Source organism: Salmo salar, chromosome ssa09 (assembly GCF_905237065.1).
Source record: "Salmo salar chromosome ssa09, Ssal_v3.1, whole genome shotgun sequence".
NCBI lineage: Eukaryota > Metazoa > Chordata > Actinopteri > Salmoniformes > Salmonidae > Salmo > Salmo salar.
In genome coordinates this window covers 58100805-58127665 of record NC_059450.1, presented here as the reverse complement: position 1 = coordinate 58127665, position 26861 = coordinate 58100805, and the positions used below count along the sequence as shown (strand labels likewise).

At 42.8% G+C, this 26861-nt stretch overlaps 2 protein-coding genes across 2 annotated transcripts in view; one reads left to right on the top strand and one right to left on the bottom strand.

The window, feature by feature from the left end:
* Positions 1–473: 473 nt before the first annotated feature.
* Positions 474–7458, bottom strand: atp1b4 (ATPase Na+/K+ transporting subunit beta 4). The gene is given in 9 exon segments (NM_001173956.1): positions 474–2016; positions 2135–2227; positions 2376–2432; positions 3243–3442; positions 3911–4018; positions 4143–4271; positions 6109–6334; positions 7059–7128; positions 7346–7458. Coding segments are annotated over 8 exon segments (1041 nt in total). The 5' UTR covers positions 7125–7128; positions 7346–7458; the 3' UTR covers positions 474–1854.
* A 1814-nt stretch (positions 7459–9272) lies between these two features.
* Positions 9273–26861, top strand: part of LOC106611519 (transmembrane protein 255A) — a 33954-nt gene continuing 16365 nt past the window's right edge. Inside the window, exons 1-2 of the mRNA XM_045724970.1 lie at positions 9273–9699; positions 26533–26675. Of these exons, the coding sequence (XP_045580926.1) occupies positions 9648–9699; positions 26533–26675 (195 nt within the window). The 5' untranslated portion in view covers positions 9273–9647. The remainder of the gene's footprint in view (positions 9700–26532; positions 26676–26861) is intronic.

Below are 26861 nucleotides of genomic sequence, written 5' to 3'. Positions count from 1 at the left end.
CGATAAATCCAACGTATGCCACAGACAGAATGCACTGCAACTGCCTCTGCAACGCAATGCTGTAAGGCAAACACAGCGTTCCATTGGAAATGAATGTACTTCTGGTGTACCAAAATGCAATGATGCTGTCGGTGTGATCGAGGCGTCAGGCTCTGAGGGTTGAGTGTTCAATCCCAGTGCTAGACACTCGTTTTTGTTTTTGTTTTTTTAAGTCTTTCCAAACCTTAACCCTTAATTTAACCACTCAGAATTAATGCATGAACTTAAGTTTAACCGTATCCTTATCCCAAACCTTAACCATTCGAATGCATCCCTAAACCTTAGTGTTTGTTGTTTTGCGTATCAGTAAGCCTCTCAAATAAACAATGTCATTTGATTTGACTTGATATGCTGTGGTTTGATACTTGACAAGTGTCAAATCAGGTCATTTTTTTCAGGATTTCTTAACAGTACACAATGACAGATACACCTTGTTAAATTAGTCAATTCAGTTTCAAGTTTATTGTTTACATTTGCTACAGTGTTATTGTTTTATTAAACAATATGAATTGGCATAACGCTCACTATTTGAATAATTCTCAGCTCGAATCTCCAATTCTTTAGGCAGTTTTGATAATTGATTGCACCATGTCAACATTATGGAATAAAATGAATAAATAATTCTGCAATGCCTTTGAACATATCTGGGCAAAGTAGACCTATCTTGTTTGTGCGTGTGTAATAGGTTATGTTTAATGTAGTCTGCTTGACAACCAACATTAGAGAAGAGTTTCATGTAAAAATATATCACCACTTAAAATAATATATTTTGGCCTGCTACACAATTAGGTAATACATTCCTATGGAAAAACATTGTTCTTATCAACATTGTATTTATTACAGTATACATCAGAATAAATACAACATGGATACCAGGTTTAGTAGAATCATAGCAAAAATACAGTAACAAGGATTAAGTATAGGCCTATATCAAAATAGCCTGTTATTTCGTTAAGAGCGTGCAAGACTGGTATACAAGTTTATCAACGGTGTGAACTCTGTCTGTTTACAGAGTAGATCTTAGTTTCCATCAGCTAATATAGTGATCAATGTCAGCCTGCGGTATTACATTCTCAGTAGCAGTCTTGTTGTGTTCATACAAAAGGAAACAAAACTGCAGCATAGGGCTTATATATGATCAATACATGTGGAATAAGGAGCTATCAAACAACACAACCTGAAATGTAACCTAGTCATTTACTGTTTCTTTTTTTACTGTGTAAGTAAAAGTGTCCTGCCATTGTTCATATGGTAGCCTTTGGAGTCTACAAAACACAATAGATATGATGTTGAAAGATACAAATTCAAAAGAAATTAGTACAGAATTTGATTTCAAATCGAAATGTGCTTAACATGTTCCGCTTATATTCTTATTGTGCAGTATGTATTTCTGTCTATTAATAATGGTCTATTAATGTCTTAAATTATAAATGGAATTGCATAGCTACAGAGACTAACTATAGGGCAGCTTGTACTGTATAATAATATACCTGTGAGATGAACCTTGTATTTCATAAACCTAGCTAGTGGTATTAATCTTGCTAAGTATTCAATGGTAATATTCAGTTTGTCTACTTAACTTGTGCTCAGGACTATGGGTGAGGTGTCTGTGCTTATGATCCATTAACATTCAAAAATATTTAGCTATTTTCAGCAAAAGGCACAAGGGTACAGCAGGGAATGGGAGAAGAGAGAAGCTGGTCAACTATTTTATGAAAAACAAGGATTCAACATAATGAGATTTTTCCCCCCTATATTCTCCTGTCTCCTGGTTGTCATGAGGACATCACACCAACAGTAGGATGGGGAATACTACTATGCGCCCACATCAAAGGAGAAGGACACACTGCCTAGGAAGCGATCGGTAGGTGAATCATTGATGATGCCCTTGCCATTGAGTTTGCATTTTACAACAATGTGGGTGTCGTACTGCAGCCCATTGAAGCGCACGGCCACCACCGGCGCTGTGTAGTTCACCTGGGAGAAGGGATATGGGACAAAAGCAACTTGAGTGGCTATCGTCACTATGGTCATGCATATAATCTAGATCACGAGAGCAGCAGTGTTATTCATGCTGCTGAAAATCCTCACTTACGTGTCTCAGCTTCCCATAGTACGGGTAGTACATCAGGTTGAAAATGCTTTTGGGGAAGAACTGAAGTTCTCCCAAGCTTTCTGGCACTCCTTTCTGAAAGAGTGAGAGTTCACAGTGAGTCATATTTTTGTGACTAACACCATGTTCCATAAGCAGTTATGATATTCAGTTATGAAGAGAGCTTTTACAGCCAGGTTATGGTTGAGATGTTTGAAGGGAAGAATGCTGTCTGCTACTGTACCTTGACTCCACAGGTCACATTTACTGGAGTGCCTTGACCAGGTAAATAGCCAAGAATCTACAGGTTGAGAGCAATAAAAGGACCCTTGTATTGTTATATCATCATTTTGTTGAGAAACAATGTTGCAAATCTATGCATATTTATTATTCCCAGTGGCTGTCTTCAGTTTTCTTCTGAGGCTTTTCACCAATCATGACATAAGGTGTCATCCACCTAATTTTGGGTTGAATGTTTCCATTCTAACCTCCAGCTGAGACCAGCTGTATATTGTGTCTTGTTCAACTTTACCAAGCCAGGATTTATTAACATTTAATTTAAAAAAATGTGTCTAATCATCTACCTAGCAATAAGATTCATTTTGGATATCCCCACCAGGTTTCACTCTAGAATTTTCCAAATGGGGACAACTTTAGGCTACAGTATATAATGGTAACAATAACATTGACTAGAGTCACAGAATTGCTGTAATCACATTACAATAACGTTTTTATCTGCTCCTCACAATGGCCACAAGATGTCACTGAAATGTCTGTATCTATCTCAGATTACCTCAATGGCATCTTCCTCCATTTCATCGATAAACTCCACTTTACGACTATAACAAATAACACTACCTCTTAGCAATCGCTGATTATATATGCAGCTTTAGGATGAAGTTCATGTTACTTGACTGATGCTATAGAGTGATAGCCTGAGCTCAGATCTGTTTGGACTGTCTTTCCCAACTCCTATGATAGTGCCAATCATGTTTGGCATGACAACGACCACAGGAGGTGTTCTCTCAGCACAAACAGATCTAGAACCAGGCTAACAGAGGGGCCCTCCATGGGGGAGATCTCATAAAATCTGATCTGAGCTGTGTCTTACCCGGTTCATTCGGAGGAGAATGCAGGGTTTCCCCTGGGAGAAGCCAAAGTGGGGGTCCTGGAGCCCTGAGCACTCGCCCAGCCAGGACCTCTTGAACTGGCACGACTTCCTCTCTGCGCTCTCCTCCTGGTCGTCCTGCATGAAGTATGCATCCTGCGGACACTGGATGTTCCTCTGCTCTTGTAGGGCATCATTGTACGCTGAAAGAGAGAAATGAAACAATTATTTTTTGTTTTTGGAAATGGAGAATGTTAAAAAACAAGGGCCATGAGGGGGGAGGGGGGGTCCCATAAATAAACCGATTGCTCCGCCAGGCCTCTGATTCAGGCAGTCTGACAAAGCGGACTGCTGAAGAACGGAAAAAAAGCAGCAGAACTCAATGGATACGCTCTGCCCACAAAGAGGCTTTCCCTTCCCAGCATGCAGTTCTCCCAGTGGCAGTTGGGACAGGGGACAAAGGTAGGGAAGGTAAGGGGGAGAGGATTAACTAACTGTGTGCCTGCTCTGCTTCAATGTCATACCCCCAACATGTCCCCAACATTTGAATCCCATCGAATCCAGCAAAAATATACATTATCTTCAGCTAACTTTCAGACCACACTCCTGCAAGTTACTATTCAAGTTTATCAAAATGCCAACTATTCCACCATGTTTGGTATCTGACTCACATCTTAGCTGTTCCTCCATTAGCTTTGCATACTTCTTCCAAGACTTGCGGTCGGAGGCGTTGAAGGCGATTTCATAGTGCCCATCCAGTTGTGGGGACATCGTCATACCTGCCAAAGGAAACCCATAGACAGTCAACTGTGCTTACGTTCAGATAGAATGGACAGATAGAGGATGGATAAAGGGATAGAATGAGAGAGAAATAGGGAGTGGGGGGTTAGAATTCATATTTACCTGGTGGCATCACCCTGTCGTTGTGGGTTGGATGGTAGGGGCTGATGGACAGCATGAGGCACCACATACAGGCACCAAACATGGCCGCCAGGAAGGCATACAGTGCAGTGTAAAAGAGGATGATCAGAACTAGAAGGAGGTAACATGGAGGTCAGATATAGAGAACGAATTACATTCACAGTCACTATAACTCAGTTTAATGGAGATCATAAGAAGAACAGTAAGGGTAATAGTTGTGGTTATGGCTATCAGAGTGCATCACAATGGAAATTCTTTGATTTGAGTTGGGGAAAATAATGAAGTATAAAGAATCTCCAGTTATTATGTTGGAATTTGGAACTGTCTGGGCTGTCTAGACACTTCTACTGTCTTTGCTCAGGATGCTCACCAATGTGTTTAACCAATAATTAAGTGTTGCCTCTCCACGTCTGTAAATGGAAATCACTCCGATCAGTTTGTACTTTGTTACGAAACTAATTTGTTAACAAACTCATTCAAATTACCTGAACTGTGTGAAAAAGGAAACCTTGAGAACTACCATTGTTCTCCCCAAATTACAATTAACAGTCCATTAGCAACTAATCAAACCCAAATGTTCCCTAAATTTAAATGGATTTTGCTGCGCAGGCAATTTCACAGGAGACTGGTTGCAGCCAGCTTTGCGTCCCCTGAGCCCACAAAGGCCTTTCTGTTTGAGCTCAGTGAGAATTCTCCCAGCTGTCCTTTCACTCAGGAACACAGTGAACCTCCGGTTGCCATCATAGTGACGGTCTTTTGCAGCCTTAGAGCCGCGGCCAGCTCCAAGGAGCTCCGATCACCCCACTCTGGTATTGTGTCCCCCTCTCACACTCCTCTCACACAGGACACACATCACCGACTTCAAACTCAGTCCCCCCTCCTTTCTTGCCAGGAGGCACATGGGGCCCCATTCCTTCACAAGTGTGCACACATTGCTTTCTTAAGCAATCGCTTCCTGTCTTGAGCCTGGCCTCTTGTCTTCTTCAGTACTGGGCACGATGAGGGAAAAAACACTCATTTTCAGACAAGGAAGGAGGAACATGCTCTTGCTTGTGTCATTTTCTCAAAGCTTGGCCTGTTGAACCGGTCTCGTATGTTAGTGCTCTCGAATGGTGGTGCATCGGTTAGGCTTGAGGGAGTTCAAACCCAAACGAGTCACATAGTAACGAGGCTGTCAGATCGCATAGCAACCAGGCTGTCGGATCAAGAACCCTGCTCCATCATCACCGACTCAACAAACTCTAGGTAACAGCCTCTGCCAATAAAGTTTGTCTGGCGGACTGCGCCAAACCGGCAATGAAATTTGACAACTTTTTCTGTCTACGGAAAAAAAACTTGCTTGTCTACTCTTTACGTGTTCGCCTGCGACCGTGGGGCCACGAGCACGCTAGGGTCAAATGCGGAGGTCACGGGGGCTTTGTGAAAAAGGCAGTGGAAAGCTGGGTGAGGGGTATGAGGAATGTGATTCCAGGCCAGCGTGTGACTCAGAACAGCGCACTCCCACCGGGAAACCGTCCCCAGGCAGCCTTGTTTTTGTCCGCATCGGGACAGAGTTGTCTGTGCACCTATGTAAACATTCAGCTTGGACACACACACTCGCAGTACAGTGAGCAGGGCCGATGGACTGGGGAGACACGTTTCTTTCTACCCCCCAGCCCACCCACTGCCCCAGCCCACCCCAACCATCATCCAAAATCAATAAGCCACGAAACCAGCACTTTTGCCTTCAACCATTGGCAATTAAAATTGTAATGATTACACTTGAAAGAGAACTTAATGGATTTATATAAAAATTAAGAACCAATGTGTCATCAGGCCTGTTGCAGCTTTGAACACAGAATTCATTTTCTTGTGGGTGATATATTTTGTATGATATGATTTGCATGGGCAACACGCAGTTACTACCGCTACTACTGAGCACTTGTGCAAACTGAGCACTTCTACTTACACCAGCTATGCCCAGTGCGGCCCATGAACTCTCTGGTCTCAGCGTTCCATAGATATGTCTTCACATCGAACGCTTTCTCGTGGAGCGTCCTCTTGGGTTTTGGCTTCGGCTTCCACTTCTCGAAGTTCAGGTCTTCCTGCTCCAGAGGTTGATGTTCTATCAACTCCTCCTGCACCTCTTCCAAGGCCTCTGCCACCGCGTGCTTGCCAGGCGTCACCTCGGCAGACTGGCACAAGGAAAAATGAGACGGGAAAAGGAAGGTAAGAATCTTCCCAGTCTGACTTTGCCTTGCCACGATGTTAACAATCACTATCTATTTGTTCCAACTCATCACAGAAATACATATTTTGATTATTATAATCACCCATGTTTTTTAGGTTAACCGCCATGTTTATTTTTTAGATAAATGGTATTATTCCCTTTGTATCAAGTATTTACTTTTTTTTAACTGTATGACATCCGCTATAGCAACACTACTCCGCAATGGTCCTGTCCCATCATGTTCCATCATGTCCCACCATGTTCTGCTAAATTGACATTCGCCGTGACCCCAGTGGCTCTCTTTGGGAGATCTCTCCTCCTCAAGGCTGACCTTCCTGCTTGGAGCAACAGCTGCAGCCAAGCTGAAGGGTCACGGTGACAGCCAGATGTTATACACTGATTCTCAGCATCGAGAGGCCCCAGAAAGATCCCCAGCGGTCAGTGGAACCCCCTGGGGTTTTTAGAATGTCACTTCCTTAATGAAGGTGAGTTTTGTTTTTAAGAACTCTCTATTCTATTGTATCCTATTATATTCTATTCAGATAGAAATGGGAGTTGAATTAATTATAAATTAAATTCATGAGGAATGGTACCCCAAACCTCTTGTGACATGCACTAGTAGAAAGTAGAATAAGTCCCAGATATCAATTCGTTTTCATGTCATTGTCTGTATTCTAAAGCGGACTTACTGGATTTGGTGAGTAGTTTCCATGGTGCTCTTCCTCAGCCCCTCCCGCAGTACAATTGGGCTCCATAATTCTTCACGGAGAAAGGTACTTGTTAAACCAATCACATCTACTACCGTCCCCAAGGAATTAAAGGGACACATCCTAACATCCTTAGAAAGTTATGGAAATCCATTGCAGTTTTTTTAAGTTTGAGGACCAAACTACATTGAAAAACTATTTAAAACATTTTTGGGACTCAACTCCTGGGTCTGATTTCCCAAAAATATTAAAAACGTATCTTTACATACCTGGAGTTTTCTTTTGCAGGGAAAGTAATTGAGTGTATTGAATCCCTCTTGACCCTAAGTAGAACGAATTCTAAATTGGTCAAAAAGTAATTTTTGATTTCATTAGAAAGTTTAACGCAAACAACGGGAGCAGGGCACAGAGAATATCCTCTCAACTAGGCGAGCATCATAGAATGAATGAGTGAACACTGAAAAGAGGAAAACTGGTGTGTGTGTGTGGGGGGGGGGCAAGGGCTTTTTTTTTTATCGGAGAAGAACTTTTGGCAACAGTGCATGGCCCGATGTACGGTATTCTGCACACGCACACCAGATCACCATTGTCTGTTGAACTGAGCTGAGACTCAGGCAAAGCCGCAGCACACCAAAAACAATATTTCTGTCATTCCCAACATGCTACCGTCAGACACCGTCGTGCACAAATCTGGATTAACTGGGGTTTTATCACTAATTTTGAATCTATGTTTGTGCTTTTTTAAATGGCCATTGTTTGCTGAAGGCTAGGCAAAATGGCATGCAACTGGTACATTTCAGTAGTGTATTGATGATCGTGCATTAAGTCTCCGCATCTCACTCTGAAAGTACAGACCCAATGTGTGCAACCGCCCATCATCGAATGATCACCATAAACGTCGTTCTGCGAAGTTCAAATATATCTCATCATCAAGGGCTATCTATCTGCACGCCAGTCACGTCCCGATCTGCTAGCCCATGGACTTGCTGGTTTTTTTGTTTCGTTTTTGATATTGTTTTACATGAAAGGAGACATGTCGTCATGGAAAAACATATTTAATTTACCATTGTGCTCCTTTTTTTTTTCTTATTTGTGAAAGGAAATGTTCTCGCACGCACCAAAATAGTTATTTTAACACTTTGCTTATAAATAAAATGTAGATAGTTATTTTAACACTGCTTCTTAATCAAATGGTTTGCTTGTTAGGCCCACTGAAGGGTGATATATTTGTTGTAGGCCTAGATAGTTATTTTAACACTTTTCTTATTAATCAAACGTAGATAGCTATTTTAATACTGCTAATTAATCAAATTGTTTACTTGTTAGGCCTACTGAAGGGTGATATATGTGTTATAGGCCTAGATCTTGTTACACATTATAACATTAGGCTATATCATTTTTGCTTTACTTATCTTTTATCATGTATCTATTATGTACCCTGGTATTTGTCAATTAGCCTAGTTACATTATCACGACTTGGCCTTTTTATATGAGATGGTCAGGTGAAAGGCCAGGTAGATGCACTAAACAGACTATAGGCTAATTGAATTAAAATCATTGTAAAATATAATACTACTTTTTTTTTTTAATAAATCAATTGCGTCCACCTTGAATATCCAATCAGATACAGCATAATGTCTGCCTCAGTGCTACACGCCACGCAACATCGTATGATTAGGTTAGTAATTAATCATGGGTAGTAGGCCTATTAGCGCAGATCACAATGAAAGGGAACACTATGTAAGACCCTGCAGTTTATAGGAGTTGATGGAAACTATTTTCAGTTTTGATATGGGGTGGCGCTCGAACATCTCAAATTCTCTATTTTAGTCCACTCTTGCGTAAAATGAGCCTCTTGTCAGCTAATATGTCGTCCTGTATGATCAAAATAACTGTTACAACTAGGCTACTGTATTATAACAATAATAAAAACGAATTAAAAAAGCAGGAACGAAATATATCTAGTTATTTTGGATTTAAAAAACTAGGCTAAAACGAGTGTTTGCCTTTTTCAGATTTAGTCTATATGAAAATGTTCCTATGATGATTTTAGGACTGATTTAAATGGACTTCTGTCTTGAGTTGGACTGTCTGATGTGAATGTGGTCGCATTCCCTGCTCAGACGTTGCACGCATCAACCAATGGTTACGTGCGACGTTATCGATGACGTCATCGACTGACAGATTGGTATAACATATGATGTGGTTAGCTGATGGTTAAAAACCTTATCCAGGCGCTGTAAGATCTGGCATGTGTCGGCAACGCCTGGGCAGAGGACGAGCCCTGTAACTGGAGCGTGACTATTGCTCAAAACTGCACTTATTGATGCTCCGCTGTTCACGACAGATGAAGAGAGTGGACATGTCAATGTATGTTGACGTAAAAGCGACAACAACCGTAACGGCGCGGGGACGTCTGCTTTAGAGAATGCCACTGCAATCAAATATCACGCCTGCATTAGTTCATAGCAGTGGACAAGTTGGACTATTTGTTCTGCTTGTTAGGTATCTAGTGTTTAACCTTGAATCATAATTCTGGGCCTATATCCAGCTCCTTCGTTTGATTAGAAAATGCCTCGCGTACAGAATCAACAACCCGGATTTCTGACTGAAACTCCAATGGGTATGTGTGTGCAAGATCAACTGCGTGGTTGCAGCAAAAACAATATAGGTTACTTGGTAACATCGAAGCACATGTTGTGCGGTTATCAGGGTGGGCGACAATAACATATTTTGTCTGTAGCCTATTGACTGCTGTAAGCTACATTGAACTGTCAGACTGTTTATCTTTGTGTGGTGTTGTCAACAATCTAAAGGAAGGTACAATTTGACGACGTGGTCATATTGACAGGATAAATGATTTAGATAGGATGTAATACTGACTATGTGGATATAAAATGTGTTTGACAGGAGTGGAGCGGTACATTATTCAAATATTGGAAAAGCGCTAGTTTACATCAGCTAAGTAATTGATGTGCTTCTTGCTCGCAACCAGCAACGTTATAAACCCAGGGTCGTTACAATATAATGTAGCCAATAAGTGTTCGTTCGTGATTCTGTTTTTACTACTTTTCTTACAACATTCACACACGTTACGGTTACATTGTATTCAAATTCCTTACAAAGTAGTTCCATGAGATGTTATAATCATTAATGAATTACATTGTAGGCCTAATAACACCTGATTCTACATTACATTACATTACATTTAAGTCATTTAGCAGACGCTCTTATCCAGAGCGACTTACAAAATGGTGCATTCACCTTATGATATCCAGTGGAACAACCACTTTACAATAGTGCATCTAAATATTTTAAGGGGGGGGGTTAGAAGGATTACTTTATCCTATCCTAGGTATTCCTTAAAGAGGTGGGGTTTCAGGTGTCTCCGGAAGGTGGTGATTGACTCCGCTGTCCTGGCGTCGTGAGGGAGCTTGTTCCACCATTGGGGTGCCAGAGCAGCGAACAGTTTTGACTGGGCTGAGCGGGAACTGTGCTTCCTCAGAGGTAGGGGGGCCAGCAGGCCAGTGGTGGATGAACGCAGTGCCCTTGTTTGGGTGTAGGGCCTGATCAGAGCCTGAAGGTATGGAGGTGCCGTTCCCTTCACAGCTCCGTAGGCAATCACCATGGTCTTGTAGCGGATGCGAGCTTCAACTGGAAGCCAGTGGAGAGAGCGGAGGAGCGGGGTGACGTGAGAGAACTTGGGAAGGTTGAACACCAGACGGGCTGCGGCGTTCTGGATGAGTTGTAGGGGTTTAATGGCACAGGCAGGGAGCCCAGCCAACAGCGAGTTGCAGTAATCCAGACGGGAGATGACAAGTGCCTGGATTAGGACCTGCGCCGCTTCCTGTGTGAGGCAGGGTCGTACTCTGCGAATGTTGTAGAGCATGAACCTACAGGATCGGGTCACCGCCTTGATGTTAGTGGAGAACGACAGGGTGTTGTCCAGGATCACGCCAAGGTTCTTAGCACTCTGGGAGGAGGACACAAGGGAGTTGTCAACCGTGATGGCGAGATCATGGAACGGGCAGTCCTTCCCCGGGAGGAAGAGCAGCTCCGTCTTGCCGAGGTTCAGCTTGAGCTGGTGATCCGTCATCCACACTGATATGTCTGACAGACATGCAGAGATGCGATTCGCCGCCTGGTTATCAGAAGGGGGAAAGGAGAAGATTAATTGTGTGTCGTCTGCATAGCAATGATAGGAGAGACCATGTGAGGATATGACAGAGCCAAGTGACTTGGTGTATAGCGAGAATAGGAGAGGGCCTAGAACAGAGCCCTGGGGGACACCAGTGGTGAGAGCGCATGGTGCGGAGACAGATTCTCGCCACGCCACCTGGTAGGAGCGACCTGTCAGGTAGGACGCAATCCAAGCGTGGGCCGCGCCGGAGATGCCCAACTCGGAGAGGGTGGAGAGGAGGATCTGATGGTTCACAGTATCAAAGGCAGCAGATAGGTCTAGAAGGATGAGAGCAGAGGAGAGAGAGTTAGCTTTAGCAGTGCGGAGAGCCTCCGTGACACAGAGAAGAGCAGTCTCAGTTGAATGCCCAGTCTTGAAACCTGACTGATTAGGATCAAGAAGGTCATTCTGAGAGAGATAGCAGGAGAGCTGGCCAAGGACGGCACGTTCAAGAGTTTTGGAGAGAAAAGAAAGAAGAATTCTACATCAGACAATTGTTGAAATCATGAAAAACACCAATAGACCTATAGATTCAAATGAAAAATCTAACAAAGACGTGTATTTTCAAAAGGTAGACTACCATGCATCATCTCATGCGCTGCTGTAACCGATGTGAAATGGCTAGCTCGTCAGCGGTGGTGCGCGCAAATAGCGTTGCAATCGGTGACGTCACTCGTTCTGAGATCTTGTGGAGCGATGGGTAACGATGTTTCGTGGGTGACAGCGTCGATGTGTGCAGAGAGTTCCTGGTTCGAGCCCAGGTAGGGGTGAGGAGAGGGTCGGAATTTATACTGTTACACTGAGTGTACAAAACGTTAGAAACAACTGCTCTTTCCATGATTTAAATGTTTTATTTATTTTACCTTTATTTAACCAGGTAGGCTAGTTGAGAACAAGTTCTCATTTACAACTGCGACCTGGCCAAGATAAAGCAAAGCGGTGCGATACAAGCAACAACACAGAGTTACACATGGAATAAACAAAACATACAGTCAATAATACAATAGAAAATACAGTGTGTGCAAATGAGGTAAGATAAGGGAGGTAAGGCAATAAATAGGCCATAGTGGCAAAATAATTGCAATTAAACACGGGAGTGATAGATGAATGTGCAAGTAGAGATACTGGGGTGCAAAGGAGCAACAAAAAAAATAACAGTATGGGGATGAGGTATTTGGATGGGCTATTTACAGATGTGCTATGTACAGGTGCAGTGATATGTGAGCTGCTCTGACAGCTGGTGCTTAAAGTTAGAGAGGGAGATTTGAGTCTCCAGGTTTAGTGATTTTTGCAATTCGTTCCGGTCATTGGCAGCAGAGAACTGGAAGGAAAGGTGGCCAAATGGGGAATTGGCTTTGGGGATGACCAGTGAAATATACCTGCTGGAGCGCGTGCTACGGGTGGGTGCTGCTATGGTGACCAGTGATCTGAGATAAGGCGGGGCTTTACCAAGAAAAGACTTATAGATGACCTGGAGCCAGTGGGTTTGACGATGAATGTGAAGCGAGAGCCAGCCAACGAGAGCATACAGGTCACAGTGGTGGGTAGTATATGGGGCTTTGGTGACAAAACGGATGGCACTGTGATAGACTGCATCCAATTTGCTGACTGGAGTGTTGGAGGCTATTTTGTAAATGACATCGCCGAAGTCGAGGATCGGTAGGATAGTCAGTTTTACGAGGGTATGTTTGGCAGCATGAGTGAAGGATGCTTTGTTGCAAAATAGGAAGCCGATTCTAGATTTAATTTTGGATTGGAGATGCTTAATGTGAGTCTGGAAGGAGAGTTTACAGTCTAACCAGACACCTAGGTATTTGTAGTTGTCCACATATTCTAAGTCAGAACTGTCCAGAGTAGTGATGCTAGACGGGCAGGCAGGTGCGGGCAGCGATCGATTTGAAGAGCATGTATTTAGTTTTACTTGCATTTAAGAGCAGTTGGAGGCCACAGAAGGAGTGTTGTATGGCATTGAAGCTCGTCTGGAGGTTAGTTAACACAGTGTCCAAAGAAGGGCCAGAAATATACAGAATGGTGTCGTCTGCGTAGAGTTGGATCAGAGAATCACCAGCAGCAAGAGCGACATCATTGATGTATACAGAGAAGAGAGTCGGCCCGAGATTTGAACCCTGTGGCACCCCCATAGAGAACGCCAGAGGTCCGGACAACAGGCCGTCCGATTTGACACACTGAACTCTGTCTGAGAAGTAGTTGGGGAAACAGGAGAGGCAGTCATTCGGTTATGATATCGTTTAGGACCTTGAGCATGGCTGAGGTGCACCCATGACCAGCTCAGAAACTAAAACAGGAAACGCCCGTGCTCAGGTCTGTTCAACGCTGGTCCGACCAATCTGATTCCACGCTTCAAGATTGCTTCGATCACGGGTACTGAGATATTTTCCCGGATAGCATCGGACAATAGCATTGATGTAAACACTGATTCGGTGAGCGAGTTTATTAGCAAGTGCATCGGTGATGTGGTACCCACGGTGGATATTAAAACCTTCCCCAACCAGAAACCGTGGATTGATGGCAGCATTCACGCAAAACTGAAAGCGCGAACCACTGCTTTTAATCATGGCAAGGCTATCGGAAACATAACCGAATACAAACAGTGTAGCTATTCCCTCCGCAAGGCGATCCTCAAGCTAAGCATCAATATAGAGACAAAGTAGTGTCGCAATTCAACGGCTCAGACATGAGAGGTATGTGGCAGGGTCTACAGCCAATCACGGACTACAAAAAGAAAACCAGCCCCGTCGCGGACATCGATGTCTTGCTCCCAGACCAACTAAACAACTTCTTTGCTCGCTTTGAGGACAATACAGTGCCACTGACACGGCCCGCTATCGTTCATCCATATATTTATATGTGCATATTCTTATTCATTCCTTTACACTTGTGTGTATAAGGTAGTTGTTGTGAAATTGTTAGATGACTTGTTAGATATTACTGCACGGTCGGAACTAGAAGCACAAGCATTTCGCTACACTCGCATTAACATCTGCTAACCATGTGTATGTGACCAATAAAATGTGATTTGATTTGATTTGAAACCAAGGCTGTTGAGTCTGCCGATAAGAATGTGGTGATTGACAGAGTCGAAAGCTTTGGCCCGGTCGATGAATACAGCTGCACAGTATTGTCTCTTATCGATGGTGGTTATGATATCGTTTAGGACCTTAAGCATGGCTGAGGTGCACCCATGACCAACTCGGAAACCAGATTGCATAGTGGAGAAGATACGGTGGGATTTGAAATAGTCGGTGATCTGTTTGTTAACTTGGCTTTCGAAGAGGTTGAACAGGCTAGTAATAGGGGTTGCAACAACTGCGGCGGATAGTTTTTGAAAAAGAGGGTCCAGATTGTCTAGCCCGGCTGATTTGTAGGGGTCCAGATTTTGCAGCTCTTTCAGAATATCAGCTATCTGGATTTGGGTGGAGGGGTGGTTGTTTGACCGCAGACCCATTACGGACGCAGGCAATGAGGCAGTGATTGCTGAGATCCTGGTTGAAGACAGCAGAGGTGTATTTGGAGAGCAGGTTGGGTAGGCGGATATCTATGAGTGTTTACAGATTTGGGGTTGTACCTGGTAGGTTCATTGATCATTTGTGTGAGATTGAGGGTATCTAGCTTAGATTGTAGGACGGCCGGGGTGTTAAGCATGTCCCAGTTTAGGTCACCTAACAGTACGAGCTCTGAAGATAGATGGGGGGCAATCAATTCACATATGGTGTCCAGGGCACAGCTGGGGGCTGAAGGTGGTCTATAGCAAGTAGCAACGGTGAGTGACTTGTTTCTGCAAAGGTGGATTTTTAAAAGTAGAAGCTCAAATTGTTTGGGCACATACCTGGATAGTAAGACAGAACTCTGCAGTAGATTGCAACTCCGCCCCCTTTGGCAGTTCTATCTTGTCAGAAAATGTTATAGTTAGGGATGGAAATTTCAGGGTTTTTGGTGGCCTTCCTAAGCCAGGATTCAGACACGGCTAGGACATCCGGGTTGGCAGAGTGTGCTGAAGCAGTGAATAAAACAAACTTAGGGAGGAGGCTTCTAATGTTAACATGCATGAAACCAAGGCTTTTACACTTGCAGATGTCAACAAATGAGAACGCCTGGGGTATGGGAGTGGAACTAGGGACTGCAGGGCCTGGATTAACCTCTACATCACCAGAGGAACAGAGGAGGAGTAGGATAAGGGTACGGCTAAAGCCTATAAGAACTGGTTGTCTAGTACGTTCGGAACAGAGAGTAAAAGGAGCAGGTTTCTGGGCGCGGTAGAATAGATTCAAGGCATTTTTTTACATTTTAGTCATTTTAGCAGACGCTCTTATCCAGAGCGACTTACAGTAGTGAATGCATACATTTCATACAATTTCATACATTTATTTCTGTGCTGGCCCCCCGTGGGAATCGAACCCACAACCCTGGTGTTGCAAACACCATGCTCTACCAACTGAGCTACAGGGAACTATAATGTACAGACAAAGGTATGGTAGGATGTGAATACAGTGGAGGTAAACCTAGGCATTGAGTGACAATGAGAGATGTATTGTCTCTAGAGACACCATTTAAACCAGGTGAGGTCACTGCATGTGTGGGAGATGGAACAAAAGGGTTAGCTAAGGCATATTGAGCAGGGCTGGAGGCTCCTCAGTGAAATAAAACAATAATCACTAACCAAAACAGCAATGGACAAGGCATATTGACATTAGGGAGAGGCATGCGTAGCCGAGTGATCATGGGGTCTAGTGAGTAGCTAGGCGGGCTGGAGACACGGCAATTTAGACAGCTAGCGGGCCGGGGCTAGCAGGCTAGCAGAAGGGCCTAAGTGGGAAGTCGCGACGGAAGAGTCTGTTGTAGCCCCCTCGTGCGGTTACGTCGGCAGACCAGTCATGATGTATCGGCAGGGCTCCGTGTAGGTAAAGGGTCCAGGCCAATTGGCAAAATAGGTATTGTAGCCCAAGAAATTGGCTGATGGACCTCTTCAGCTAACAGTCCGATATGCTCTAGACAGCCAGCAGGCCGCGGCTAGCAGACGGGTAGAGGAGCCTGTCACGTCACGACGGAGGAGCCTGTTGAAAACCCCCTCGGGCGGATTACGTCGGTAGTCCAGTCGTGATGGATCGGCGGGGCTCCGTATCGGCAGTAAAAGGGGTCCAGGCCAATTGGCAAAATAAGTATTGTAGTATTGTGGCTGATGGACCTCTTCAGCTAGCCGGGAGATGGGCCTAGCATTGGCTAGCTCCAGGCTAATTGGTGCTTGCTTCAGGACAGAGACGTTAGCCAGGAGCAGCCACTCGGATAGCAGCTAGCTAGCTGCGATGATCCAGGTGAAAAGGTTCAGGGCTTGCGGTAGGAATCCGGAGATGTGGAGAAAAGATGTCCGATATGCTCTGGGTTGAATCGTGCTGTGCAGACTGGCAGGAGTTGTCCGGGCTGAAGGTTAGCTGATGACCGCTAGCAGTGGCTAGCTGACTACTAGCTAGTAGCTAGTTAGCTGGCTAGCTTCTTTTGGGGGTTCCGGTTCTAAAGTAAAGAAAAGAGCAGATCCATACCACATTGGGTGAGGCGAGTTGCAGGAGAGTATGTTGGAGTTGAGGTTAAAAAAAAATATATATATATATACGAAATATATGCAAAGAAATAAAGATGTATACACGACAAGACGAAGACAAAGACGCCTGACTGCTACGCGATCTTGGATTTTGTGTAATGATAGACTGACCAAGGTGAATCCAGGTGAAAGCTATGCTCCCTTATTGATGTCACCTGTTAAATCCACTTCAATCAGTATAGATGAAGGGGAGGAGACAGGTTAAAGAAAGATTTTTAAGCCTTAAGAAATTGATTGTGTATGTGTGCCATTCAGAGGGTGAATGGGCAAGACAAAATATTGAAGTGCCTTTGAACAGGGTATGGTAGTAGGTGCCTGGCGCACCGGTTTGATTGTGTCAAGAACTGCAACGCGCTGGGGTTTTCATGCTCAACAGTTTCCTGTGTGTATCAACAATGGTCCACCACCGAAAGGACATCCAGCCAACTTTGTATTGGAGTCAACATGGGCCAGCATCCCTATGGAACGCTTTCGACAACTTGTAGTCCATGCCCCGATGAATTGAGGCTGTTCAGAGGGCAAAAGGGGGTGCAAATCAATATTAGGAAGGTGTATAGCATGTTAGTAATGAGAAACAAATGATCAATGTCAAGATGACAAATCATTAAAATCCAGACGGAAAATATTTACACAAGAAACAACCATTGTGAATGGGATGAGGGGAACAACATGGTTAGTTTAATCATAGCTTTAGATTCCTTGGTTTATACACAGCTGGGTCCTTCCATGAAATGAGTGCCTTTGTTATTTTAAGTAGAACTTGTGCACAAATATTGAATTGTAAAAGCCTGTTATATTAAATGAAATGCCCATTAATATAGACAACATTGAATGAATTTTCAATCAGATTTTTAATATTAACCTTTTTTTAATTTTTTTTATCCACTTCAACCCAACATTTATTCAAATTTTCACCATCATTGTAAAGCCCTAGTTATTTTGATGCTTTGACATAGTCATTTCTGAAGATTATTATTTATTTCATGTAATTAGTGATTCATTTTAAGGTAACAAAAAAGACACCTGTACCATGTCAGTTGAAATGTATTTAATTTTGAGTTTGCATCCCAATATTACACTTTATATACATCACAGAAGACTGAAATATAACAAAATCGTTTGACATTGAAACACAGGATTTTCGTCGTTTAAAAAAATAAATAATGTTAATTAGGAAATTCTGAAAACTATTAATAACATTCCATCCATGAGGCCACTAGAGGGTGATTTGGTAATTTAACTACAGGAAAGGGCTACATTTAGAGTTCACATGTTAACATTTTACATGTGAGGAGAATAACATGTTTTCAGTTCACGTGAATTGCAGTGAAAATCAGATATGCAGTTTCACATGTGAAAACATTCACATGTGAAAATTGCACTTAAACATGTGAAATTCAATCACGTGAAAATCTCATTTGCAGTTTCATATGTTAAAAACTTCCACGTGATTGTTTTTCACATGTGAACTTGCAATTCCACATGTGAAAGTGAGATTTTCACATGACATTTTTTCACATGACATTTTTTCACATATGAAACTGCAAATTAGATTTACATCCGATTGTTTTTCACATGTGAACTTGACATTCCACATGTGAAAGTTAAAATCAAATTTGCAGTTTCACATGAAAGAACTCCTCATGTGAAAATCTCACTTTCACATGTGGAATTGCAAGTTCACATGTGGGGTTAAATAATATTATTCTCCTCACATGTGAAAAGATGGTGTTATCATGTTGCAGTTGCAGAGTTTCCACCGGTGGAATTGGGGTGACCACATCTACAGTAGTTCTGCTGTATGAAGGTCACTACCTGTTAACCTCTCTGGGGTATGTGGGACACACTGCCAACAGCCAGTGAAATAGCAGGGCGCCAAATTCAAAACAACAAAAATCTCATAATTCAAATTTCTCAAACATACAACTATTATATCCCATTTTAAAGATACATTTCTCGTTAATCCAACCACGTTGTCCAATTTTAAAAAGGCTTTACGGCGAAAGCATAACATTAGATTATGTTAGGAAAGCACCTAACAAGAAAAACCATACAGCCATTTTCCAAGCAAGGAGAGGCGTCACAAAAACCAGAAATACAGCTAAAATTAATCACTAACCTTTGATGATCTTCATCAGATGGCACTCATAGGACTTCATGTTACACAATACATGTATGTTTTGTTTGATAAAGTCCATAATTTATGTCCAAATATCTCCTTTTGTTCGCGCGTTCAGTCCACTACTCCAAATGCAGGAAGCGCACGTAAATGTCACGACGAAAAGTAAAAAAAAGTTATATTTACGTTCGTAGAAATATGTCAAACGATGTATAGCATCAATCTTTAGGATGTTTTTAACATAAATCTTCAGTAATATTCCAACCGGACAATTCCAATGTCTTCAGAATAGAAAAGGAACACAGCTCACTCTCACGTGAGTGCGCGCCTCTGAGCTCATGTCATTTCCTCACTCATCTGACTCCAGGCCCTCTTGTTCGCTTCAAATTCACAGTAGAAGTATGAAACAATGTTCTAAAGACTGTTGACATCTAGTGGAAGCCTTAGGAAGTGCAAAATGAACCCTAAGTCACTGTATACTGTATAGGCAATGACTTGAAAAAACTACAAACCTCAGATTTCCCACTTCCTGGTTGGATTTTTCTCAGGTTTTTCCCTGCCATATGAGTTCTGTTATACTCACAGACATCATTCAAACAGTTTTAGAAACTTCAGAGTGTTTTCTATCCAAATCTACTAATACTATGCATATCCTACCTTCTGAGCCTGAGTAGCAGGCAGTTTAATTTGGGCACGCCTTTCATCCGGACATCAAAATACTGCCCCCTACCCTAGAGAAGTTAAAGGGGCGGTCCTTAGTTGTTACATCCATTTTTGTACTTGATTCTTGAAAAATGTCATGCATTTTGCCTCATGAGCATAGTTCAACTGTTGTACCCCATCAGTACTCAAAATATAAGCTTGTTTTACTCCAATCTTGGTAAACAAAGTAAATGTAAATAACCTAGTTTAAATCTATAATTTTGATACCATAGATCAGGTATTCCCAAACTGGGGTACGCGCAATGCCGTCAGGGGTATGCCAAATATAAATGTGATTCACATATATATATATATATATATATATATATATATATATATATATATATATATATATATATATATATAAAAAAAATATATATATATATATATATATATATACAGATATACAGTTGCAAGAAAAAATATGTGAACCCTTTGGAATTACCTGCATTTCTGCATAAATTGGTCATAAAATTTGATTTGATCTTCATCTAAGCCACAACAATAGACAAACACAGTCTGCTTAAACTAATAACACACAAAAAATTATGTTTTCATGTCTTTATTTAACACACCATGTAAACATTCACAGTGTAGGGTGGAAAAAAATATGTGAACCCTTGGATTTAATAACTGGTTGACCCTCCTTTGGCAGCAATAAACTCAACCAAATGTTTTCTGTAGTTGCGGATCAGACCTTCACAACGGTCAGGAGGAATTTTGGACCATACATCTTTACAAACTGTTTCAGTTCAACAATATTCTTAGGATGTCTGGTGTGAACCGCTCTCGAGGTCATGCCACAGCATTTCAATCGGGTTGAGGTCAGGACACTGACTGGGCCACTCCAGAAGGTGTATTTTCTTCTGTTGAAGCCATTCTGTTGTTGATTTAATCTGTGCTTTGGGTCGTTGTCATGTTGCATCACCCAACTTCTGTTGAGCTTCAATTGACAGACAGACAGCCTTACATTCTCATGCAAAATGTCTCGATAAACTTGGGAATTCATTTTTCCGGCAATGATAGCAAGCTGTTCAGGCCCCGAGGCAGCAAAGCAGCCCCAAACCATGATGCTCCCTCCACCATACTTTACAGTTTGGATGAGGTTTTAATGTTGGTGTGCTGTGCCTTTTTTTGCTCCACACATAGTGTTGTTTGTTCCTTTCAAACAACTCAAATTTAGTTTCATCTGTCTATAGAATATTTTGCCAGAAGCACTGTGGAACATCCAGGTGCTCTTTTGTGAACTTCAGACGTGCAGCAATGTTTTTTTTTTGGACAGCAGTGGCTTCTTCCGTGGTGTCCTCCCATGAACACCATTCTTGTTTAGAGTTTTACGTATCGTAGACTCGTCAACAGAGATGTTAGCATGTTCCAGAGATTTCTGTAAGTCTTTAGCTGACACTCTAGGATTCTTCTTAACCTCATTGAGCATTCTGCACTGTGCTCTTGTGGTCATCTTTGTCGGACGCCCACTCCTAGGGAGAGTAGCAACAGTGCTGAACTTTCTCCATTTATAGACATTTTTTCTTACTGTGGACTGATGAACATCAAGGCCTTTAGAGATACTTCTTTAACCCTTTCCAGCTTTATGCAAGTCAACAATTCTTAATCTTAGTTCTTCTGAGATCTCTTTTTGTTTGAGGCATGATTCACATCAGGCAATGCTTCTTGGGAATAGCAAACAAAAATTGTGTGAGTTTTTTTTCATAGGGCAAAGCCGCTCGAACCAAAATCTCATTGATTGGACTCCAGGTTAGCTGACTCCTTACTCCAATTAGCTTTTGGAAAAGTCATTAGCCTAGGGGTTTACATACTTTTTCCAACCTACACTGTGAATGTTTAAGTGATGTATTCAATATAGACAAGAAAAATACAATAATTTGTGTGTTATTAGTTTAAGCACACTGTGTTTGTCTATTGTTGTGACATAGATGAAGATCAGATCAAATGTTCTGACTAATTTATGCAGAAATCCAGGTAATTCCAAAGGGTTCACATGCTTTTTCTTGCCACTATATATAAACTACTATTCAAAAGTTTGGGGTCACCCTTTTCAAAACCCTTTTGCAATTATGTGAGCACAGCTGAAAACTGTTGTTCTGATTAAAGAAGCAATAAACTGGCCTTTTTTAGACTAGTTGAGTATCTGGAGCATCAGCATTTGTGGGTTCGATTACAGGCTCAAAATGGCCAGAAACAAAGACTCTTTCTTCTGAACCTCGTCAGTCTATTCTTGTTCAGAGAAATGAAGGCTATTCCATGCGAGAAATTGCCAAGAAACTGAAGATCTCGTACAACGCTGTGCACTACTCCCTTCACAGAACAGCGCAAACTGGCTCTAACCAGAATAGAAAGAGTGGGAAGCCCCGGTGCACAACTGTGCAAGAGGACAAGTACATTAGAGTGTCTAGATTGAGACGCCTTACAAGTTCTCAAATGGCAGCTTCATTAAATAGTATGCGTAAAACACCGGTCTCAACGTCAACAGTGAAGAGGCAACTCCGGGATGCTGGCCTTCAGGCAGGGTTCCTCTGTCCAGTGTCTGAAGAGTTGCAACTGCTTCGCATACAAGCCAGTGAATTCTATGCGTTACAGCTGGATGAGTCAACAGACGTGGCGGACCTGTCCGTTACGTTTATGGGGGGTCAATTAAGGAAGACATCCTCTTCTGTAAACAGGACAGCAGGAGAGGATATTTTTAAACTACTGGACAGCTTTGTGACATCAAATTGACTTTGGTGGTCAAGATGGGTTGGTATCTCTACTGATGGCGCAAAAGCCATGACAGGGAGACATAGTGGAGTGGTAACGCACGTGCAAGCAGTTGCTCCCGACGCTACTTGGGTACACTGCAGCATCCACCGAGAGGCTCTTGCTGCCAAAGGAATGCCTGGCAGCTTGAAATACGTTTTGGACACTACAGTGAAAATGGTTAACTTTGTTAAAGCAAGGCCCCTGAACTCTCGTGTATTTTCTGCACTATGCAATGATATGGGCAGGGACCATGTAACGCTTTTACAACATACTGAAGTGCGCTGGTTACCAAGGAGAAAAGTATTGACACGTTTTTTTAAATTGAGAGACGAGCTTAAAGTTTTCTTTACTGACCATAATTTTCACTTATTTTCAGCAAACTTAACATGTGTAAATATTTATATGAACATAACAACATTCAACAACTGAGACATAAACTGAACAAGTTCCACAGACATGTGACTAACAGAACTGGAATAATGTGTCCCTTAACAAAGGGGGGGTCAAAATCAAAAGTAACAGTATCTGGTGTGGCCACTAGCTGCATTAAGTACTGCAGTCCATCTCCTCCTCATGGACTGCACCAGATTTACCAGTTGTTGCAGTGCGATGTTACCCCACTCTTCCACCAAGGCACCTGCAAGTTCCCTGACATTTCTGGGGGGAATGGCCCTAGCCCTCACCCTCCGATCCAACAGGTTCCAGACGTGCTCAATGGGATTGAGATCCGGGCTCTTCGCTGGCCATGGCAGAACACTGACATTCCTGTCTTGCAGGAAATCATGCACAGAACGAGCAGTATGGCTGGTGGCATTGTCATGCTGGAGGGTTGTGCCAGGATGAGCCTGCAGGAAGGGTACCACATGAGGGAGGAGGGTGTCTTTCCTGTAACGCACAGTGCTGAGATTGCCTGCAATAACAACAAACTCAGTCCGATGATGCTGTGACACACCGCCCCAGACCATGACGGACCTTCCACCTCCAAATCGATCCCGTTCCAGAGTACAGGCCTCGGTGTAACGCTCATTCTTTCGACGATAAACACGAATCCGACCATCACCCCTGGTGAGACAAAACTGCGACTCATCAGTGAAGAGCACTTTTGGGCAGTCCTGTCTGGTCCAGCGACGGTGGGTTTGTGCCCATAGGTGAAGTTGTTGCCGGTGATGTCTGGTGCGGACCTGTCTTACAACAGGCCTACAAGCCCTCAGTCCAGCCTCTCTCAGCCTATTGCGGACAGTCTGAGCACTGATGGAGGGATTGTGCGTTCCTGGTGTAACTCGGGCAGTTGTTGTTGCCATCCTGTACCTGTCCCGCAGGTGGGATGATCGGATGTACAGTCGTGGCCAAAAGCTTTGAGAATGACACAAATATAAATTTTCACGAAGTTTGCTGCTTCAGTGTCTTTTGATATTTTTGTCAGATGTTACTATGGAATACTGAAGTATAATTACAAGCATTTCATAAGTGTCAATGGCTTTTATTCACAATTACATGAAGTTGATGCAAAGAGTCAATATTTGCAGTGTTGACCCTTCTTTTTCAAGACCTCTGCAATCCGCCCTGGCATGCTGTCAATTAACTTCTGGGCCACATCCTGACTGATGGCAGCCCATTCTTGCATAATTAATGCTTGGAGTTTGTCAGAATTTGTGAGTTTTGGTTTGTCCACCTGCCTCTTGAGGATTGACCACACGTTCTCAATGGGATTAAGGTCTGGGGAGTTTCCTGGCCATGGACCCAAAATATCGATGTTTTGTTCCCCCGAGCCACTTAATTATCACTTTTGCCTTATGGCAAGGTTCTCCATCATGCTGGAAAAGGCCTTGTTCGTCACCAAACTGTTCCTGGATGGTTGGGAGAAGTTGCTCTCGGAGGATGTGTTAGTACCATTCTTTATTCATGGTTGTGTTCTTAGGCAAAATTGTGAGTGAGCCCACTGCCTTGGCTGAGAAGCAACCCCACACATGAATGGTCTCAGGATGCTTTACTGTTGGCATGACACAGGACTGATGGTAGCACTCACCTTGTCTTCTCCGGACAAGCTTTTTTCCGGATGCCCCAAACAATCGGAAAGGGGATTCATCAGAGAAAATGACTTTACCCCAGTCCTCAGCAGTCCAATCCCTGTACCCTTTGCAGAATATCAGTCTGTCCCTGATGTTTTTCCTGGAGAGAAGTGACTCCTTTGCTGCCCTTCTTGACACCAGGCCATCCTCCAAAAGTCTTTGCCTCACTGTGCGTGCAGATGCACTCACACCTGCCTGCTGCCATTCCTGAGCAAGCTCTGTACTGGTGGTTCCCCGATCCCGCAGCTGAATCAACTTTAGGAGACGGTCCTTGCGCTTGCTGGACTTTCTTGGGCGCCCTGAAGCCTTCTTCACAACAATTGAACCGCTCTCCTAGAAGTTCTTGATGATCTGATAAATGGTTGATTTAGGAGCAATCTAACTGGCAGCAATATCCTTGCCTGTGAAGCCATTTTTTCGTGCAAAGCAATGATGACGGCACGTGTTTCCTTGCAGGTAACCATGTTTGACAGAGGAAGAACAATGATTTCAAGCACCACCCTCCTTTTGAAGCTTCCAGTCTGTTATTCAAACTCAATCCGCATGACACATTGATCTCCAGCCTTGTCCTCGTCAACACTCACACCTGTGTTAATGAAAGAATCACTGACATAATGTCAGCTGGTCCTTTTGTGGCAGGGCTGAAATGCAGTGGAAATGTTTTTTTGCGATTCAGTTAATTTGCATGGCAAAGAGGGACTTTGCAATTAATTGCAATTCATCTGATCACTCTTCGTAACATTCTGGAGTATATGCAAATTGCCATCATTCAAACTGAGGCAGCAGACTTTGTGAAAATTAATATTTGTGTCATTCTCAAAACGTTTGGCCACGACTGTACCGATCCTGTGCAGGTGTTGTTACTCGTGGTTTGCCACTGCGAGGACAATCAGCTGTCCGTCCTGTCTCCCTTAGCGCTGTCTTAGGCGTCTCTTAGGCGTCTCACAGACTGAGTCTCTCCAATACAACCCAACATTGCAGAGTTATGTGCATCCTTTCAAGCACACCCTTCTCATTGACCTGTGGTGAGTTATTCACAGTTTTTGATATACAAATAAGGTTTTATTTTTAAGATGGCTAAATAAAGAGCAGGATTAGTGATTATTATTATATTATTATTTGTGCCCAGGTCCTATAAGAGCTCTGTCACTTTCCACGAGCCGGGTTGTAACACAAACTCATACTCATTCTTATGTTTAATAAATGTATCGTATAGTGTGTGTGTGTGTGTGTGTGTGTGTGTGTGTGTGTGTGTGTGTGTGTGTGTGTGTGTGTGTGTGTGTGTGTGTGTGTCAGGCTTACAATGATGGCAAAAAACAAAACATTTGAGAGTGCGCTGACACTGGTGCTAGAAGGTTGTACGCAGCTGGAGGTTGAATGTTTGAAGGGGTACGGGACTATAAAAAGTTTGGGAACCACTGCCACAGATGATCAGTCCTTGCATTCACAGCGTAGTCTATGGATTTGAGTGGTTGCATTTCTCCAGCCCCATCCCTCAGCTTGTTACTTAAACTGTGGCAGGTTTAACACTTTTAATAGTGTTATTATATTGTACAATCCTCTAGTGAGAGAGTTAATGTTGTGTCATTAATAACAAGCAAAACTTCTGAAGTCGACTACAAAATTCCTATTATTAAATTTTTTTAAGTAACACTACTCAAAAAATGTGTAAGTCGCTCTGGATAAGAGCGTCTGCTAAATGACGTAAATGTAAATGTCGAAAGGCACTTAATTGGCGGAATGACCCAGCTAACCAAAACACACTCCTGTTGATATTACCCTATCCATTGAAGAGGTGTGCGTAATGACTAACACAGGGATACTACAGTCCAAATATATTTTAGTACTTTGTTCATTAGTCTACTGTTCATACAATCCAACCAAAATGTTCCATGGCAGGAGTTAAGTTTTCAGGAACACTTTCAGTAGCAAAAACTGTTATGATGATCTGTTAAATGATCTGTATATTGAATGGATATACAAGTATATTGTCTAACGCTGTGTATGTCTTCCAGGATCATTCAAGAAGAGGAAACAGAAGTCCATCATGGTCACTGTGATGTTGCTCATTCTGTCTGTGCTCATCCTTGTCTTTGGACTGGCAGCCACCACCAGGACACAGAACATCACCGTCAGTGGCTACTACCCAGGAATCCTTGTAAGTAGCAGTCTAACATCTTACTGTCTTAGAGACATGTCATATCTCAATGAAAAGAGGGTAACACTACGAATGCATTATGATGCAGTTATAATGCATCGCAAGACTTGTCATGAGTATATGACCCTCTTTTAATGTCTTATAATCATCTCGATCCTGACTAAATACCAGCCATTTCGAGTCAGT